We start from the raw sequence: 19877 nt of genomic DNA, 5'->3' as shown, positions 1-19877 counted from the left end.
ACACAATATTACTAGCACTTTACGCTAATCTTCCTTACCTGAAACGGAAGATAAAACTAAAAATTAGCATGTAATCCTAACCTTCTCTGTGAACAGAGGATGAACAAAAAAAAACCAAATAAATAGCAATGCAAATCTTCCCTGCCTGAAACAGAGGATCACCAAACATTAACGCGTAATGCTAATCTTCCCTGCCTGACAACAGAGTATCAACTTTCATCTCTAAAATAAAATTTTAGAGCATAACATAACCAAACTCTACAGCTGTCTGTTAAAATTTCTCTGGTGGCGCAGAGGAATGACAATGTTGTACTGGTCTTCAGTCTCCGCTAGTTGTACGGAAAGATTCCGTCTGGAACTCAGTCAGAAAAGTTTGAGGCAAAATTTCCCTGGGCACCTATGGTCGTTTCTCTACAGAAAGAGGTAGCCTCACTGCAAGCTAAGTGAATCGATTTAGAGAGCTGTTCCCGCAGATCCAATCTTCGCTTTGTGGGAATTCCGGAAGGTTTGGAAGGCCCACAACCTTTGAATTTTGTGGCAGATGCTTTGGTGGAGATATTTGATTTGCCTGAACCTCCACTCCTTGCTCGCACACATTGTACACTTGCACTGAAACCTGCGGAGGAAAGCCGTCCACAAGCCTCTGGAATTTGCTTCCATCGCTACGACATTAAGGAGGATATTTGGCGGAAAGCGAGCCGGGGTGGGCAGCTTAGGCCAGGTTTCGCGCTAGGGTTTTTTTTCTTCATTATTTTCCATACTTATTGTTCCTTGCATAACTATTTAGATTTTACAATAATATTTTTGGTCTTTCTCCTTTTTTTTCTTCAAATGATGGGTGGTAGGGCTAATGAAGATGGTTTGGTGAGATGGGTTATCTGGATCTGTAAAGGTTTGAAAAATCCAGTCAAACGCAATAAGGTTCTGATTCATTGTAGGAAACTGAAAGCCAGTTTTGTTTTTCTTTAAAATCTTCTTCTGTTCTTCAGACCATTTTAGATCAAAAAAAGACTTGGGTGGGTTATCTAGTCTATCATTCACAACTTAGTCCAGGGGCTGTGGCATTCTGGTACATAAATACATTCCGTTTGCTGTATCACTAGTAATTGCAGATCATTATAACAGGAACTTTGTTTTCAATCCCCCTAATTCTTGCTAATGTCTATGCCCCAATTATGATGATGTTTCCTTTATCACCTCTTTTTTTACAATGTATACCTGACCTTCATTCTCATTTATTAATCTTGGGAGGAGATTATAACAGTGTGATGTGTCCACGACTTGATAGGTCATCAAAAAAAAGTTACATCTCTTTCTAACTGTACAGCGATTGGTCAGTTATCACTATCCATCACAATCCATCTTTCAACCTTTATAAAGAATATCAGATTTTGCATACTGGTATCGACTGAAGAGGCTGAGAATTTGTTTTTACAAGCTCAACATAGGATCTATGAGTTTTTTGATAAGATGGGTAAATTGTTAGCTTATATTCATAAATCGTAGATGTCACGCTTGATACCCCAACTTAAGTTACCTTCAGGAATTACTACCACTAACTATAGAAAAAAAACACAACTAAATTTAAACAATAATGTGGAAATTTGTACACCTCTGAATCACCTCAAGATGTATCTTTAATACTTTTTTGGATAAAATCGATTTCCCCACTGCAGAGAAAACGTGGGGAAAAGTTATTTTTTTGGATGAGGATATTTAAATTGAAGAAAGCTGATGCGATTGCATCCTTGAAAACAGGCAAGGCCCTGGGTCCTGATCTGATTTTTATAAAGCATTTTGTTGCTTTTTATAGAGTCAAAATTCAGAAATACTCCCAACCTTCTATCAAGCAACTATTTAATAAATTTTTAAGAGAGATAAGAATTATGTAGATCGATATCTAAAAGTTTTTTTTATCTTTCTTCTTCATATATAATTTGAATAAAATGGCATCAATAAAAATAACTATAGGTTAGCTGATTACCCAAAATTAAAAAAATTCTGTCATCCATCATACAAATATTAATTTCTGATGCTCTCGTGAACGTGGGTTGGTGATTAATATTTTGTAAATAAAGTGGTAAATTGTGTTCTTTTGCACAAAGCACTTGCGTCACTATATAATCGAGGTTAAACCATTGGAGTCACATGGATTATGCTTTTATGATGTAGTTGCATAGGATGTCAATGGAGGAACAGAAAGCGTTCAGATTTCAATAAATAGATCTTCATTTGTGTTCCTAAGATGAACGCATGTCTGGCAGATTTGAAATGACATGAAGGTGAGTAATTAATGACCAGTATTTAAATTTTTGGCTGAACTAACCCTTTAAAGGTCCATAGATTTAGATACTGGCAGTTTGCACTGTACTTTCTCTGACAAGTGGATACAATGAGACCATTTTCCTGTTTGTAAATGTAAAGTTCGATATAAAGCCTTTTTAGTTCAGAAAATAGATGTGTGATTAATCTGATGTTGCTTCTGTTTGAATCAAACATATTAATTTGCATCTATGATGTACCACTAGAGACCCTGACCTCGATTTACCCCCACAGGTCTGAGAGGAACATCCTGTCCACTGACATTTGAGCAGAGGGGCAGTGACCCACAGAGGTTCCAACCCCCCACATGGCCCTCCAAATTATTTATGCTACTAACATTTACACAGCACATTGCCTCTCTCAACACAAGCCTTTTTATGCTCCAGTGGGGGGATTTCATGGAATGAAAGAAGATGGATCTCATTACACAGGTTTGGATTTATTAGATAAAGTCTGGGCAGTATTGGCAATGTTCATTTGACATGTTTTTTACATAACAGAAATAAAATTGTTACTTAAAGTCAAAGAAAAAGGGTGCAACTAGGATAGGTAAAAAACAAATATCGCTGAATGTTTTCTTTTTCCAAATGTCAGGTCAAATGCAATTAATAAAGCCGAAACAAGCTTCCATTCAGGTTCAAATTATCTTTGTAGGTTTTGTGGAGGGTCTCAATTCAGTCACCCCATGAGCAAAAGCACAGTCCTCACTGGGCAGAGGGCATCCGTGGGGATGGTGGGAGTAGAACCAACAGAGTCGGGTCTTCAAGGCACCTGAGGGAAGGGGTTTGTGCTTGGAGGTTACTCTAGGGCTTTGAGCTGATGTATGTGTCCTCCAGTCCCGAATAAAGACTCTTCCACCCTGCACTATGGGAAAAAAAAGACGAAGAGAGAAATGTCAGATATTATTGTCCTTACAATTTACCTATAAGAATTGAAATGAGAATCATATCAGATGGACATCAACCAAGGGCATCCTTTTGAAGGGGTTCGTATTAGCTGGTCTATAATGTTCACTAGAGTGTCATTTTCTTTGTAGCCAAGGAGGTCTAATTCTCTTATCCTTTTCAAGACACATTCACACTTCACTATGGATTCCAGTTCATCTTTCCAAATGTATTTTTTTTAAAGCACTAGCACATTTACATTGTCAATGATGTATATGTCAACAGCACTATAACATCAGTTATAGGAATCTGAATGAATGGGTGTGATTTAAAATACAGTTAAATAGAATAGTCAAATGTGTTGTTGAACTATTATACCAATAACCAATAGTCAATTAGTGTTGTAACCTAAATCAACCTAACCTAAAGTCAGATAAAAGTTTAATTGGAATAAAATTACTTTGCGCACTGAAAAGACATGCAGGTAACCTTTACCAGCTCAATTGGAAACCATTGTTGAGCCAATTGGTTGGGCCTTACAAAGTGAATCTAAGGGTGGAATGTAAGAGTGGTTTCACTACAGTGGTTCAGGCTGCAGGATTGCTGAATGACAAAAGAAAGGTTACAAAATAAAATGTACAGTTGTACATTTCTTGTCTATTACCACCCACTGCTACTTATACCAACGATGAAAATAAGCGCAGTTACAATAGCAATATAATTATAGTATAAATATAATATCATTTGGTTAGGCGCTATACCAAAAATAGCCACCGGGTGACACCCATATTCCATTTATTTTTTTTATGAGTTCCCCAATCACAATATCACTTTCACAAAACAGTTGCCAAATATGGAACCTTGAGTCTCAGACCTCTCCAACAATGTTTTGAAAAAAAAATAAAATATATATATATATATATATATATATATATATATATATATATAAATATAAAATTATAAAAATATATAAATGAAGAGTTCAGATGCAAAAGCCTCTAAGTGCCATTTGAAATTTTCTTCTAGAATGATCATTTTTATCAAGCTTGTATATTTAAGTTCAGTGATTTCACTTAAATTGCAATGATAATTACCTATTAATTGTTATTTAAGTGAAATTACTGAACTTAAATATACAAGTTTGATAAAAATCATTATTAAAGAAGAAAATTTCAAATGGCATTTAGAGGCTTTTGCATCTGAACTCTTCAAATATAAAATAGTAGATCTATTAGGATTTATTTTAAATGTGCCTTAGAAAAAAAAAAACATTACAAACAACCAAGTCTTGTCAGTTTAAACATCAAGTACAAGAAAACTGGAACGTGCGTGCTGTTTTCTGTCAGCCTTAAGGCGTATTTTTGTCCCGCCAAAGCCTTATTTGACCAGTTCGTGTTTATTTGACACAAACAACGCTGGCTTATCTTCTCTGAAATGCTTTCCACACATTCAGATGACAAACTACACTTTCAATAAACAACACGAACTAATGAACCGATTCACACGAATTCCTTTGAACCGATTCACTTCGAATGGTTAAAACAACTGATCTGTCCAACACTGAACTCAAGAGACATAAATCGGAAACACTTTTAGATTCAATATTAGATTCTATGCGGATTTACTCCATGACAAAACCACCTCAGTCATTCTAATAAATCATTCTTTCCAAATAGAGCTATTCAAGTCATCTGGTGAATTTTTTTTTATATCGCAATGTAATTTTTTTTTTTTACCAATATTGTGCAGCCCTAATCCTCGCTATGTGTTTTCTATACAGAGATATCGACATCAGTAAATATCGGTATCGGTCATAACAGCAATATTAATATCGGTTATCGGTATTGGCCACAATTTTCACATCGGTGCATCATTAATTTGTATTGTACTAAAAACATACTCAAGTCAATTTTTAATACATATTTCACCTGAGTTATAACATAAAAAGAAAATTAAAGATTTGAATATTTAAACAATCTGAGTAATTTTGTTTTTCAATTACAAGTTGCCTCTATTTAGGGCATGACCATAGATATCAATATAAAGGCTGGATATGTCGTCCACGCTGCTGGCCAATGGAGGTCGACGTCTGCACCTGGCGGCCATCTTGTCACAGGCAGCTCGCTCACTCGTAACATTGTGTTAATGGTACATGTACTATTTAAATGACCATAACTTGCTCAATTTTCTACAGATTTTCAAACGGTTTGTTTTGTTATAAACGTCAGAGATGTAGTTATGACACTGCATACTTATGAATAAAAAGTGTATAAATAATCATCCAGATAATTATAGCCATGTTAATAACGTTTGTAAGAAACCAAACCGTTTGTAAATCCGTCAAGATTTCAACGAGATAAGAGTATTTGTGTTCGTGCTGACCACTCATCTTACATCAGCTTGTCTGTGACAAGATGGCCGCCGGTGATGACGATGGAAACTCCGCCGTAACACATCTAGCCTTTATATACATATCTATGGGCATGACTACCTATATCACACTATTTGATGCCATTGGTACAGTATAAGACAATCAATATTCTTGCTTTGGCATCCCATGTTGAGCTCCATCATATCGCCGCGATGATATTCCTCCGATCTGAAGTGAACGCTAGACACGTTTTTCGAAACTGATGCGGAAGAGAAATCCCCTCTCTTTACCTGTACAAACTGCACCAGGCACGAAAGATAGATAGCACCGTCCTTTTTTTTTATGGAAACCTGTAGGGCTGCAACAACTAATCGATAAAATCGATTATAATCGATTATGAAAATCGTTGTCAACGAATGTCATTATCGATTAGTTGGTCTGATTACGTCACGGGGATTGTTTACATGGAACATGCGCTTCTTACATGCGCTTCATGAGGCGCACATGCAGTCTCTCTCCCTCGCCGCTCTACCCTGTCTCGCGCGCGCAACACGGACGGTTTGGAGCACATTATCTTCTGTCTCGCATGCGCACTCTTGATTCCGTGAGTTTGAACTAATTTGCGGGCATCAGGAAACCGCTATCAATATGCAGCATACACGAAAATCATTCACCTTTCGGTAAATTCGCCGTTTTGAAACCAAAATAAGTGACCTACGTTAATCGTGTATACTTTATGAAGCCATACTATAGTATAATGTGAGATAGAAATGTATATTTAAGTCATTAAATTCAAGTTAACCTAAGCTTTTCCCTCCACTGCGGCTGTCAGTCATTCTCTATTCGGTGTTCAAACAGCGCGTCGCGTTACAACAGTTAACACATGATGATCTCTTTCCAAGATGATTCAATGTTATTATTATAATTGATCCGTAGATAAAGGTCTATGATGGTTTTTCTATCTTGCTAGACTTTTATTGCTGTAACTTAATCACTTTCTACTGAGTGTCTGTTAGATCACAACACTATAGTAGAGTCGGCGCAGTAGCCTATAATTGTTCTTCACGTGCACAGTAGCCTAACTGAAATTTAAAACTGTTAAAAGAAAAGTCTTAATAAACTATTGCATAGATCCTGGATAATACACAGTCAATATGTCTTTCTCTTTCTTTGGTGCTTTTAACTTGAATGCGGCGGACGCTGAAGAGCTGCGCGCCGCCCTGTGACTCCGTGTTGCTTCAAGCGCATCATTCAGCGCTTGCGATGAGCATAAGCACTTTGTGCAGCTCTTTCATGATCATGTCATAATACTTTTGCGCAATGAAAGCTTATTAATAGCCTTTCTTGTTCTGTCCTATCTATTATATTTTGCGTCCTCACTAAACAGCTGTGCTTTACATTTAAAACAGTTGTGCATCTGATTTTTACGATGTTTTTCATGAATGTATAACAACAATACAAAGAGCAATGTGTACGTTTTACCAGAGTTAGTGCTACACTTTTTGTCTCTTATTTGTTCCCCACTAAGGAATGTTTTTTTCACTAAATGTTCAGATTTTATAAAATTATTGTGCACTTGTGATATTTCTAGGCTAAGTTTTGCTGAGTTATCCACTAATCTAGTTTACAACAGCATTTTTGTCATAGGTTATGGTCATATATATCTTTTTATTTGTTGTTTTTCTTTATAATGAAGATGTCTGTATTAAGTAGATTGTTTAACACACAAAAGAGTGTGGTTTTTAGGGTTTTATTTTGTTATAATAAACAAAAAAAATGGAATATAATTTTTTTATCCGATTAATCGATTAATCGAAAAAATAATCGTCCGATTAATCGATTATCAAAATAATCGTTAGTTGCAGCCCTAGAAACCTGTGAACTCGATGTCCTGACAGGCTGGAGTTTTTGCAACCTCCACAAACACAATAATTTACCATGACAATGATAAATTAAAACACAAAAACTACCGAAAACACACTGACTTATGACCCCTCTCACTGAATAGAATACCAGCCTATTCTGCACTGAGCTGAGGCTCCCTGTCGTGACGTAAAATAACGCGATGTTGAAAAAAAAGGCATTTTTATAAGCAGTCCAAGAAATGCTAACTTTATCTACTAAATTAGTGCCCTTATGTTGTTTTAACACATTTTAAATCCTGCATTAACTTTTCATAGGTATTTTCATTAATTTAGAATTTATTTATTTTTTTACCTGCAATATGCTCTTTAAAGTTTGCGTAGAGAGAACTTAAGAGTTTTCTGTTAAAACGGTGTTGGGTTAGCGGCCCCTAAGGTAATGTATTAAAGGTGCTCTAAGCGATGTCGGGTGACGTGACTTCTTGTTGATGTTTAATGTATTTTCAAACAAAACGGAGGCTAGATAGACCCTCCCTCCTCCTCATCTGCACTGACCCTGACTGTCCCAGGGCCTTCTTGCCTTATTGGCTGGAACAGTTTGTTATGTTTCGTGGAGCGGGTTGCCGCAGTTTGATTTGTTGCCCTTTGTGGAGCCTGGGTTGTCTGCATAGACCGCGTTTTTTTACAGTGTGTTTAGGGGACATGCAGCTAGCAGATAGTGCGGAGATGTTTGCTGTATGTGACAAAAGATGTTTCGGCCTAAAAAAACGTGTGACATCGCTTTAATGTTAATGTATAACATTAAATCGATGTAAAAATATAAAAACGTGTGAGCACCTTTAATGTTAATCTATAAATGTATTCAACAATATTATTGATTTGACTGCACTGATGAAAATGAAAAGATGAAAAGAACTAATTTAATAATAGATGATGTTTACAGTGGAACTGAATCATTGCTGAACTGACTTCAATGGAAGAATTACACTATTTTATTTTAGGGCTGCTGTATAGACAAAAGAAACTGTTTGCATCATTGAATAATTTTCCTGTTATTACTGTAAAGCTGCTTTAAAACAAACTATATTGTATAAAACGCTATATAAATAAAAGTGGCTTGACTTGAATGGGACAGGGCGAAATACCTCTGAACACCTGATGATTGTTTTTCAGTAGAGTCTGGAGACCACCACATTCATTCTTTAGTGCTTGGAAAGTAGACCGGTCCAGGAGGTTGACTACTTCACTAATCAACAAACTTCCTGAAAAAATAAAGCAAAGAGGGATTAGAAAAGAGGCTAAAGAAGAAGAAAAGTTGGAGTAAGAAGAAGAACAACAACAAGAAAGGAGGAAGAATGGTGATATATATACACAAATAGCATACCAATCATAGATACCAATTTTGCCATAATCGGCCAAACTTCCTGTCATCCATTTTTATTTTCTTAAACCTACTTTTTTAAACTCCTCCTAGGTAGTTGCTCCAACTTTTTTACTAAAACTAAATCAGATCATCCTTGCCAACAAGAAAACATGGAATTCAAGTACATTCGTCAAATCGTTCTCGAGTAACACATTAAACAAATTCAACGAAGAGTACCCCAAAATGGACGTGAGCATATATCTCTTTAGCGTATTCTGACCAAACTTGGTGTGTGCTATGAAAACTAAGGGTGTGCGATATACATCGTCTGCGATATCATAATTGCTGTTTTAACAATGTGTGATCTGACATTATCAAGTATATCACTCACACATACACAGTGCATGCATACTCTACATGATTGATTCTCAAACTGGGGTACACTTACCCCTGGGTACCTGAGGTGACAAGAGGGGGCACGAGAACAAAATGCTGAGTTTTGGCCTTATTTTTTAATGCATATCATCCAATCAAATTACCTCATCTTTTGTGGTCAAAACTGACTGCATCCACAAAAGCAGCATACTTATGACAGATTGGGTGCAGAGTATCTGCCTCAACAAATCGTGCTACATTACTGCCGTTTTCTAAAATGTACCTTTGTAAAAGTTGGGATTTAGCACATACTAGCATGAAGATCAAAAATAGTCATGCACAGACTGTGCATGGAGATCAATTTAAGATTCAAACTCTCTTCAATACAAAAACATACCGTATTTTCCACACTATAAGGCGCACTTCAATTTTCTCAAAAAACGACAGTGCGCCTTATAATCCGGAGCGCCTTATACAGGTCCTTCTCAAAAAATTAGCCTATTGTGATAAAGTTAATGTAATGATAAAAATTAAACTTTCCTATATTTTAGATTCATTGCAAACCAACTGAAATATTTCAGGTGTTTTATTGTTTTAATACTGATGATTTTGGCATAGGCCTACAGCTCATGAAAACCCAAAATTCCTATCTCAAAAAATTGAAAAGGTTCTCAAAACGAGCAATTAACCTAATCATCTGAATCAACTAATTAACTCTAAACACCTGCAAAAGATTCCTGAGGCTTTTAAAAACTCCCAGCCTGGTTTATTACTCAAAACCGCAATCATGGGTAAGACTGCCGACCTGACTGCTGTCCAGAAGGCCATCATTTACACCCTCAAGCAAGAGGGTAAGACACAGAAAGACATTTCTGAACAAATAGGCTGTTCCCAGAGTGCTGTATCAAGGCACCTCAGTGGGAAGTCTGTGGGAAGGAAAAAGTGTGGCAAAAAACGCTGCACAACGAGAAGAGGTGACCGGACCCTGAGGAAGATTGTAGAGAAGGACCAATTCCAGACCTTGGGGGACCTGTGGAAGCAGTGGACTGAGTCTGGAATAGAAACATCCAGAGAAAAGGTGCACAGGCGTGTGCAGGAAATGGGCTACAGGTGCCGCATTCCCCAGGTCAAGCCACTTTTAAACCAGAAACAGCGGCAGAAGCGCCTGACCTGGGCTACAGAGAAGCAGCACTGGACTGTTGCTCAGTGGTAGCATGTCATTCGGAAATCAAGGTGCCAGAGTCTGGAGGAAGACTGGGGAGAAGGAATCGCCAAAATGCCTCAAGTCCAGTGTCAAGTACCCACAGTCAGTGATGGTATGGGGTGCCATTTCAGCTGCTGGTGTTGATCCACTGTGTTTTATCAAGGGCAGTGTCAATGCAGCTAGCTATCAGGAGATTTTGGAGCACTTCATGCTTCCATCTGCTGAAAAGCTTTATGGAGATGAAGATTTCATTTTTCAGCACGACCTGGCACCTGCTCACAGTGCCAAAACCTCTGGTAAATGGTTTACTCACCATGGTATTACTGTGCTCAATTGGCCTGCCAACTCTCCTGACCTGAACCCCATAGAGAATCTGTGGGATATTGTGAAGAGAAAGTTGAGAGACGCAAGACCCAACACTCTGGATGAGCTTAAGGCTGCTATCGAAGCATCCTGGGCCTCCATAACACCTCAACAGTGCCACAGGCTGATTGCCTCCATGCCATGCCGCATTGAAGCAGTCATTTCTGCAAAAGGATTCCCGACCAAGTATTGAGTGCATAACTGAACATAATTATTTGAAGGTTTACTTTTTTTTGTATTAAAACACTTATTTATTGGTCAGATAAAATATGCTAATTTTTTGAGATAGGAATTTGGGGTTTTCATGAGCTGTATGCCAAAATCATCAGTATTAAAGCTACAATACCTAAGATTTAGATGCCGTTAGAGGGCGCTACATTCAAAACAACAACGGCTTTGTTTGATGACGACGTGGAGGAACACGGAATGATGGGAACTGTTGTTTTCAACTCCACCGTGGATAAATCAGTCAGACGGGAATCGAAAATTAGTTGTCATGGATGAGGTAAAGTTCGATTTCTATAAATGTTGCGTTTAATGACATGCTTGTTTTTCATTAAACTGAAATAACCGCAAGAAAAGTCAGGTTTAAAAGTAAATTAGTTATCACAGATGTTACTGTACGAGTCACTGGACGAAGCTATGGTGGAATGTAAAGAGTTTTAAGAGTTTTTAAAACTGTTTAGCATATAATACTAGTATATGGGATTGGGAGCAAATAATGAGTAAAAAGAAATCGCTAGTTAATACCACTAACAAGGCTCAAAATAGCCCCACACAAACACAGTTACATAATGAGGGTCCCTATATGCAAAACGAAGCATTGAGAACTTTGTAAGTGTACAGACCGTTTAATAAGAAAATACTTTATGAAGACAGTTCACTTCATGTATACAGGCAGGAGCCAGTCTCGACAAGTCGAAGTGTTTGGTTCAGTGGTTCAGTTAAAGTGCCACGTTTTATTTTGTGTCACCGATACTTCTAACTTCATCTCTGCTGGGATCCTAATGAATGAACTGGGTTAAGCTAAGTGCTATCAAAGTGTCTCCGCACGCCAGAGCGATTGAGTGCAAGCACTGAGACGAGAGAGGTATGTATCAACTTGTCTTAGTTAAGGGAATAACATGATTTAATATGAAAAAACGGTGGAGTGTTCCTTTAAGCCACCCGTGTATCATGACATCCCAATGAAACATTACCTCCTGTATTCCAGGCATCACCGCAATCGCTGCTCTCCATGTCTCTCTCAGTCAGACTCAGCAATGCCTTCGCCACCCTCAGAACCACTGCATCCACAAAATCCCTTGGCAAAGCTGAACAGTTCCTAACAGCCTCTGTCTTTTCTCTTGGTTGAAAGCCATTCACCCAGTCATTCGCAGGGGTTGAAATATTCTGTCCATTATCATTGTGAGGTCCACGATTGTCACTTTGATTGACCCCTGAGCTTGTAAATAAGGCCTCACGCCCCCTGATATAATCACTTCGTCGTTCCTCTGCCATAGGCTCTTCAGCCTCGCTGTACATTCTTCCTTTCCCTATTATGCATACCTGAAAATGAGAATGACATGAGAATGAAAGTGAGAAGCTGCTTATGCGAGTGAATCTCACATACATTCTAGAGGCCTAGCTCCACAGACATTTGACCAACCTACCCGTTTGGTGGAGGGTATCCTCAGACAGTCCACCTCTGTGTGGAAGCCACACACTGTGCTGACATCAGTGATGAAGTCAATGTACTCCTTATACTGAGACTTCTTACATTGTCTGCGCTGGTACTTCCCACAGAAGTCAAAGAAGCAGCAAGGAAGCACAAAGTAGCGGCATGAGTAAGATGATCTAGGCGAGATAAACACAAATGAGAGGACATAGCAACAATCAATGCAAAAACATATAGATCTACAAAAAATATATTCTGTTTATATTTAGCCTAGTTTCAAAGACTACATAGTTCTCAGGTGAAGTCAGTTCTGTACTTGAACTAATCACAGTCAGCAAACATGTTTAATGAAAAGTTTGTCTCAGTTATAGTATAGGTCACTACAATAAAAAAAAAAAATACATGTATATCTTTGCTTTACATGTTATTGTACACTCTGAGTATGCCCATATTGATAGGATAGCATCTTATGCTTTTTGGGAATCTGTATTTTAGAGAGAATTTTATACAATTAAAATAAGCTTTACAGCACTTTATTGGAAAGGGTTTAGAACAATGTTTTTTCCTTAAACTATAAACAATTAATCGCACATGCACCTGTGGAACAGTCTGTATGAATTTATACCTTCTGCTGAACACAAAAAAAAGATATTTTGAAGAAACTGCTCAATTCACATGGATTATTTTTACGAATTTTAATGAACTTTGAAAGGCGAAATTGGTAATTGGGTCAATGACGTATAAGGCCTTTGAAAGGCCCGTTTTTAAAATACTTGAAATAATAATATATTTGTCTATTTTCTAAACATTTGGAGTGTTGTCTACACATGCATGTGTGTGAAAACTTCAAACAAAGATATTTTAGTGCTTTTAAACTCAAATGAATAGGGCAATGACCTTAAAAAAAGTCATTTGGGGTGACCGTAATTTATCTTAAAATTAATAGATTTCCTTTACATAAGTTATGTTTTAAGAAGTATCAGTAATTAATTGAACTGTTTAAGAAAGATATACTCATGTGTCCTTTCATTTATTGCAAATGATGTTAAATACATTTTTATCTATAATGGCAGTGTCACCCTCATAAAGCAATTACTTATTTTTTTACTCATATAATCCATAAAACTGATTTAAAATGTGTAGATATAGTATCCACTTATTGATGTTATACCAATGAATTATATTTCAACCAAAATGGACAGACATAATTTTTTGAATTTACTGCAGAATTGAATATGGTTGGTTACCCCACATGACAAGTGGTCGCCCCACATGATGAAAAACAGCAGGCAATTAAGACTATTCAATGATTTTGATAGTTAAAACATATTTTAATGAAATTTTATGGAGAATCAGCATATTCCCACAATACTAATGCATTAAACGCTTGGACATAACATTGAAAAGCATTTTCCTCTTTCATTTTCATTTCATTAATCACTTAAACATACAATGTTTGCCTTTTCATTACTATTTTCATTTAACAGTTGAACATAGCAGCATTCTGCAGACACATTGAACAGCATTTTCCGCTGCCTGTAGCGAGCAGTCTTTTCTTTGCTTGTTAGTGGGGCCATCTAGAAAAAGTATATTTAAACATAGACAGAGTTAGAAAAAGAATTGGAAAAAGTAGAATGAATGCTTAATATTCACACATTTCTCTGATAAAAAACATAATAATCAAAAAGAAGTAAGCTTAGTCCTCTCTGAAGTAGGATGGAAATTATTGAAATTTAGAAAAAATATGTGGTGAACTGTAGAAAGTTATTTAAAACAACTAAATGCATATAATGAATGAAAACATTTGCATACAGAAACTACAAATACATGATGTGTGTTTTCTATCATTTAAGCAATCAGTGACGGTCGCCCCACATGATGCTCGGTCGCCCCAGATGATGTTTTCAAGATTAATCAAGTATAACAGGCTAATGCTTAGCTATAGAACCCAAGCTAGCTTCTTCTCACCACATATCACTGACAAATTTACAAATTTAAAAATAAAGATTTGCGTATAAAACTTATAATTTACAGTTTTAGGTTGGTCGCCCCACATGATATCAAAATGTGACGTATACACTGCAGCAGTTTTAAAGAGGATTTGTTTGTAAAAATGAGAGTGACTACTCACCTGCTAGTTGTCTCTGTGGGACCCTCACCATGAGGCTGGCTGATGCAACATCCTCTTTGAGATGATTATCAAAATATAAATTCCCTTATTTGTATTTTCTTGATGGTCACCCCAGATGATATTTCAGACAATGAACATCTTCGGACAAGATTTGTTTGTTTATTATGATTGAAATGTGTGTACACATGTTTCATAACTTTGTCAATCAATGGAAAACAAGTTTAAAATTATGCCAAATAGGGTAAGGATTATATTTAAATTATTTTAGTTTGATTTAAAACCAGTTGTCCAAGCAGAAAATGCCAATAAACCAATTATTTTTAAAGAAATAAGAGTGGGCATATGTATAAGGGAGGTGGTAGACATACATGTTATAATTTTATTCATTTTAATGTTTATTAATTGGTAAAAAGTTCAGTCGGACAGAAAAAGCAAGCGTCACGTCTTTGACCCAATTGCGTAGTTGTCAATGGAATGATGACCAGAGTCCCTGCTAGCCTGTGTGAACATGCCATAGGCTTGCTGCAGGGAAGCAATGAGGACTGCTTATTTTTAAATGCTTTTGATAATACAATATTTACAAGTTGAGACGTTTTCTGGAAGTAAAAGCAGCCGAAAGAGAGATGATATTTCATATTTTGCTGAGTTTATGTGACTGAATCCAAACTTTTGAAAGGTAGAGTATAAAAAATACCAAGAACTGAAATGATTAGTTTTACTCTTTTGTTGCAAGTTGAACATCAAATGATATTAATCTACAATACATAATGGGTCACTGTTAACCACAAAGAATTTTAAATGCTCATTTATTTACTAGCACTGATACCACAACCTGGCAAAATAAGCACATAATGAATTTTCTAATCACTTTAGATTCCTGTATTGGAAAGCAGGTGTCTTTTTAACACTAGTGCTAATTTTCATGACTTGCCTGGCAGCTATTACAGGGATCCATGGGGTAAGCTCATCTGAGTGGTTTCCAATCAGCCAGTCTGTGGTGGGAAAGAGGAAGCCATTGCTGGGTGTGATGGCATTTTCCTGAAATAGATGAGCATTCACATTTCATAATTGGCTGAAAGTCCAATGACACTGCGAGGCATTTGTGGGCATATCAGAGGGTTTCTTTATCTAATTTATCTACTTACTGAAAGTACATTTTGTAGCAAGAGTATTAAGTTAATTTTGATTACCATAATGCACAAGTATAATTTAAAATTGTAAGACAAGAAAAACTGGAAAAGAGGGCAACTCTCAGAGAAAACAAAGGAAATTAGCATTTGAACTTTCTCTTGAGAAACTAGCATCCCCATCAAAGACGGAACCACACTGAGTCAATCACCTCAGTATTGTATTAATTTATATCTCTTTCCCCTGACCCCCTCTTCCCCCATCCCTTCTCTCTCTCATACTGAGATCAACTGAAATTCACCCAAACATCTATATAGTTTAAAGTGAACAATTATCATACAACGCTATCAGCGCTTGACATTTGGTTTTCCAAAATTACTAGCCACACAACACTTTTACTAGCCACATTTTTGTTGTTGGAAAATTACATTTTATATGATTAGAGTTGACAATGGGGCTTAAAACTTGCTAAAATTTAATATTATCATTAGCTCTGATAAGGTTGTAAAGCTCCTTTTTTGAAAACATGATGTCTATTAAGATAAACACATAAAATAGCTTCTTATTGTACAGTGCCCTCCACAATTATTGGCACCCCTGTTTAAGATGTGGTCGAGGACTTTAAAAAATTCTCCCTTTTTTTTTTAAACAACATAGAATCCAAATGCAAAAAAAGAGAAAAATCCAACCTTTTATTTAAGTACATTACTTTGGTGGTAAAATTTTTTTTTTTAATTTAAAAAAATTAAAAACTTCAAATCATGTGTCCCACAATTATTGGCACCCCTGATGTTAATACTTTGTACAACCCCCTTTTGCCAACAAGACAGCACTTAATCTCCTCCTATAACATTTCACAAGATTGGAGAACACAGAGAGAGGGATCTTTGACCATTCTTCTATCTATCTATCTATCTATCTATCTATCTATCTATCTATCTATCTATCTATCTATCTATCTATCTATCTATCTATCTATGCATATATTTTTAAGAAAAATGTGTTATTAATATATCAAATATTTATATTTATGTATAATATTAATTTTGTATAAATATAAAGTATATACATGCAAATATTTCTTAAATATATACATGCATGTGTATTTCTATATATATATATATATATATATATATACAAAATAATTATACACTCTACACACACATATTATGTGAACACAGACTTTTATTTTAATCGCGATTAATCGTTTCACAGCCCTAGTCGCTACATCTTAACTTTAGAACAAAGATGAATAATAAAAAAAATCTGTTCAGTCATTTATACATATAAAATATCTTAGAAATGTGTATAAATATTCCTTTATACCACCATGTGTTTGAAATGCTAAGGTTTTCACTGGTGCACGAATGCACCTTCTAAGATCAAAAGATTGCCACAAAAGCATCTCAACTCTTTCAGGGCAGGACATTATAAATAATATAGCTCAGAAAATGTTTGAAAAAAAGGAAGGAGAAAAAAATTTGGACAGTTTGAGGATAGCAACAAAAACTAAAATCAAACATTGACTGAATAGGACAGAGAGGAAAACAAGTTTAGATTTTCTTGAGAGATGGGGAAGGAAATTATAATCAAAGATTTGTCTGAATGTCCATTATTCATTTTAAATCAACTTTAGTGAAACTTTTTTTTCTAATAGAAAAATCTCAAAACAGTGCAACTACATTTCAACATTTTCTGAAGAAAATTTGCACCTTGCTTGGCATTATTTTGCTATTTATTAATCAAAATAAGGATTGATAAATTAATTATACTGTCAACATATTGGAGTAAATTAAAATTAGACATTTATAATAAAAACAACTTTATGGACTTTTCATGCTCACCAATGATTAAAGCACAATAAATAGGTGAGTTTGTAAATCTTGCAAAACTGCTATAAATGGTTACAAAAACTGGCCTAAAGCATCTTATAAAATGAATAATGTGACTATCAATGACACTACAATGTCTCAAACATATCTTACCTCTAGATGAGTACCAGGCCCATACATGTCCCAGATCTTCCTTTTGCGAATGTCAGTGCCTTTTCCAGGATGCTGAAACCCAGGAGTGCAAGACTAACTTAGGCCTCGGTCAGTTTAATCAAAACATAACAGAGAACGTCACAGTAACTGTGAATAATTCCCTGAGAGGGAAGGAGTCAAATTTCAAATCCCTAGTTTAATTAAACGCCACAGAACATAGATGGGTGTATGATTGATTTTAATACTGGATTAATATTAACAAATTAAAAGTGTTTCACTAGGGGAGTTGCGTGCGTGATTTACAGGAATGAGATATGTTCCATAGTGTAGTAATTCAACACTGTAGATGTATTAGTTAACCTACCCCTTCGTTGTTTAAAATGTGAACCAGGAGGCCATTTCCACAGCCGAGATCCACAAAGGACTGTTTGGTTGTTGTTCCGTTTTCAGCACGCTCTTCACCCCACAAGACCTGCATCGGTGACCAAGGGATACTGTTTTTTTTTTCAGATGTTCATGACAACATTTTAGGGCGGTCACGATAAATTTGAGTACTTGATTTAAAAAAAAATCCTAGATTGCCAGTTTACCTATGTCAAGTAACCGGCAAAATACCGGAAGTGGCACATTCCAAAGACAAGAATCCATGAACCGCATTATTATACAATTTTATAAAAATGCACAATGTATTAACACCATTTAAAAAGCAAATTAAAATACTATTGTGCTTTTGTGAATTCACAAAGGTTGCGATTCAATTAAAGGGGTCATGAACTGGCTTTTAAAATTTTATTATATTGTTGTCTGAGGTCAACTTATAACGTTCGCTTGGTTTTTGCATTCAAAAACATCAAAATGAAAAAGTAATCGGCTATTTTGTACCCAAGTTGTGAGCCTTCCTGAAAAACGGTCGGTTTTTATGGGCGTGTCGCACTGAAGACTTGGAAATAAACGCCCACTGCTGTGAGTGGATAACAGTTTTGCATATTATAATGAGTTTAACTCACTCGTTGGTGTACGTGGGGGAAAACGTCCAATGTTGTCAAATGGCAACCGGATTCGCCAATACATGTTCAACCAAGAGTCCGTGTGTTGCACAATTCCTGTCAGATCCAATATAGACAGCACAGCACCGTTCTTTACTCTTAATCGGTCTGCAAATCCAGTCTTGTTTACAAAACATTCCTCAGTGAAATGAAGCGAACAGACGACGATGTTTCACCCTCATCAGCTGGAACGTCATTAAAAAAATTATGTTTATCCATGCAGTCCTATTGGGATCCAGCTTATGCAGCGACTGTCTTCTTCCACAACCAGGCACTGCACAATATTCTGTATTGCTCGGTTCATCACGAGGTAGGCATACTGTTAGGCTACTTGGCTATGTGTGTAATGCGCGAATCGGTGGGCGGGGCTAAACCAGCCGTGTTGAAGTAGGTGTTGATCTTCTTCTGCGGGGATGGTGTTTTAACCCCTTCGACGTCATAGTTTCCCACTTTTAAAAACGAGTCGTTTTCAGAGGCTGGTGTCAATAAAAGCTTTTATTGGACTAACAAGGACGTTTTTAGTTCTGAAACTTACAGGATATTCTTATAATATGATGACCTCTTTGATGTCAAAAGCTCAAGGAAAATTAGATTTCTCAGTTCATCACCCCTTTAAATAAACATATGCCCTGTAATATATGCAGTTTAATAATTTACATGCGTGTAGGTTACGTGCGTTTCATAGCGAGTGTCAAACTCCATATCTGCATATGTTGAGTATGTGTTTCTTATAACGTTCATTTGGGAACGCAATGTGTGCTATTTCATCAGATTTGTAAAGTAAATAATTTATAAACATACAGCAACACAGGACTGACAGGAGAATACATCAATATGTTTCTAAACATGTGAACTGTTAATAGCTATTTCAAAATAAAAGTTTAAACTCTCGCTTTGCATGTTTTGATGTCCAGATATTCTTGTTCAAGAAATTAAAGTGACTGTAGCATTTCTATCAAAGTGGTCAAATATTAAAGATTAAGTTAACATTTTAATTAATGTAATTTGGCAAATATTAACCAAGGATTTGATCTTCTGTAAAGTGGGACAACAACATCACCAGGCTGTTGGAGACCTCTGTAGGCACTTTTAATACATAATGTACATAAGTTGATTGTTTAAATTATATATATAATATTATGAATTTTAACAGTGTTGTTCTATAAAAACATACAATTACTTGCTT

At 36.1% G+C, this 19877-nt stretch overlaps 1 protein-coding gene across 1 annotated transcript in view; it reads right to left on the bottom strand.

Moving 5' to 3' along the window:
• Positions 1–2740: 2740 nt before the first annotated feature.
• Positions 2741–19877, bottom strand: part of trmt44 (tRNA methyltransferase 44 homolog) — a 31548-nt gene continuing 14411 nt past the window's right edge. The window contains exons 5-11 of the mRNA XM_089128256.1: positions 18010–18117; positions 17646–17717; positions 15464–15570; positions 12397–12580; positions 11944–12292; positions 8585–8701; positions 2741–3186 (exon numbers count right to left, since the gene is read on the bottom strand). Coding sequence (XP_088984382.1) covers positions 2960–3186; positions 8585–8701; positions 11944–12292; positions 12397–12580; positions 15464–15570; positions 17646–17717; positions 18010–18117 — 1164 coding nt within the window. The 3' untranslated portion in view covers positions 2741–2959. The remainder of the gene's footprint in view (positions 3187–8584; positions 8702–11943; positions 12293–12396; positions 12581–15463; positions 15571–17645; positions 17718–18009; positions 18118–19877) is intronic.

Source organism: Pimephales promelas, chromosome 1 (genome assembly GCF_988280905.1).
Source record: "Pimephales promelas chromosome 1, fPimPro1.hap1.1, whole genome shotgun sequence".
Classification (NCBI taxonomy): domain Eukaryota; kingdom Metazoa; phylum Chordata; class Actinopteri; order Cypriniformes; family Leuciscidae; genus Pimephales; species Pimephales promelas.
The sequence above is the reverse complement of the archived record's forward strand: the minus strand, read 5'-3'. Positions and strand labels throughout refer to the sequence as shown.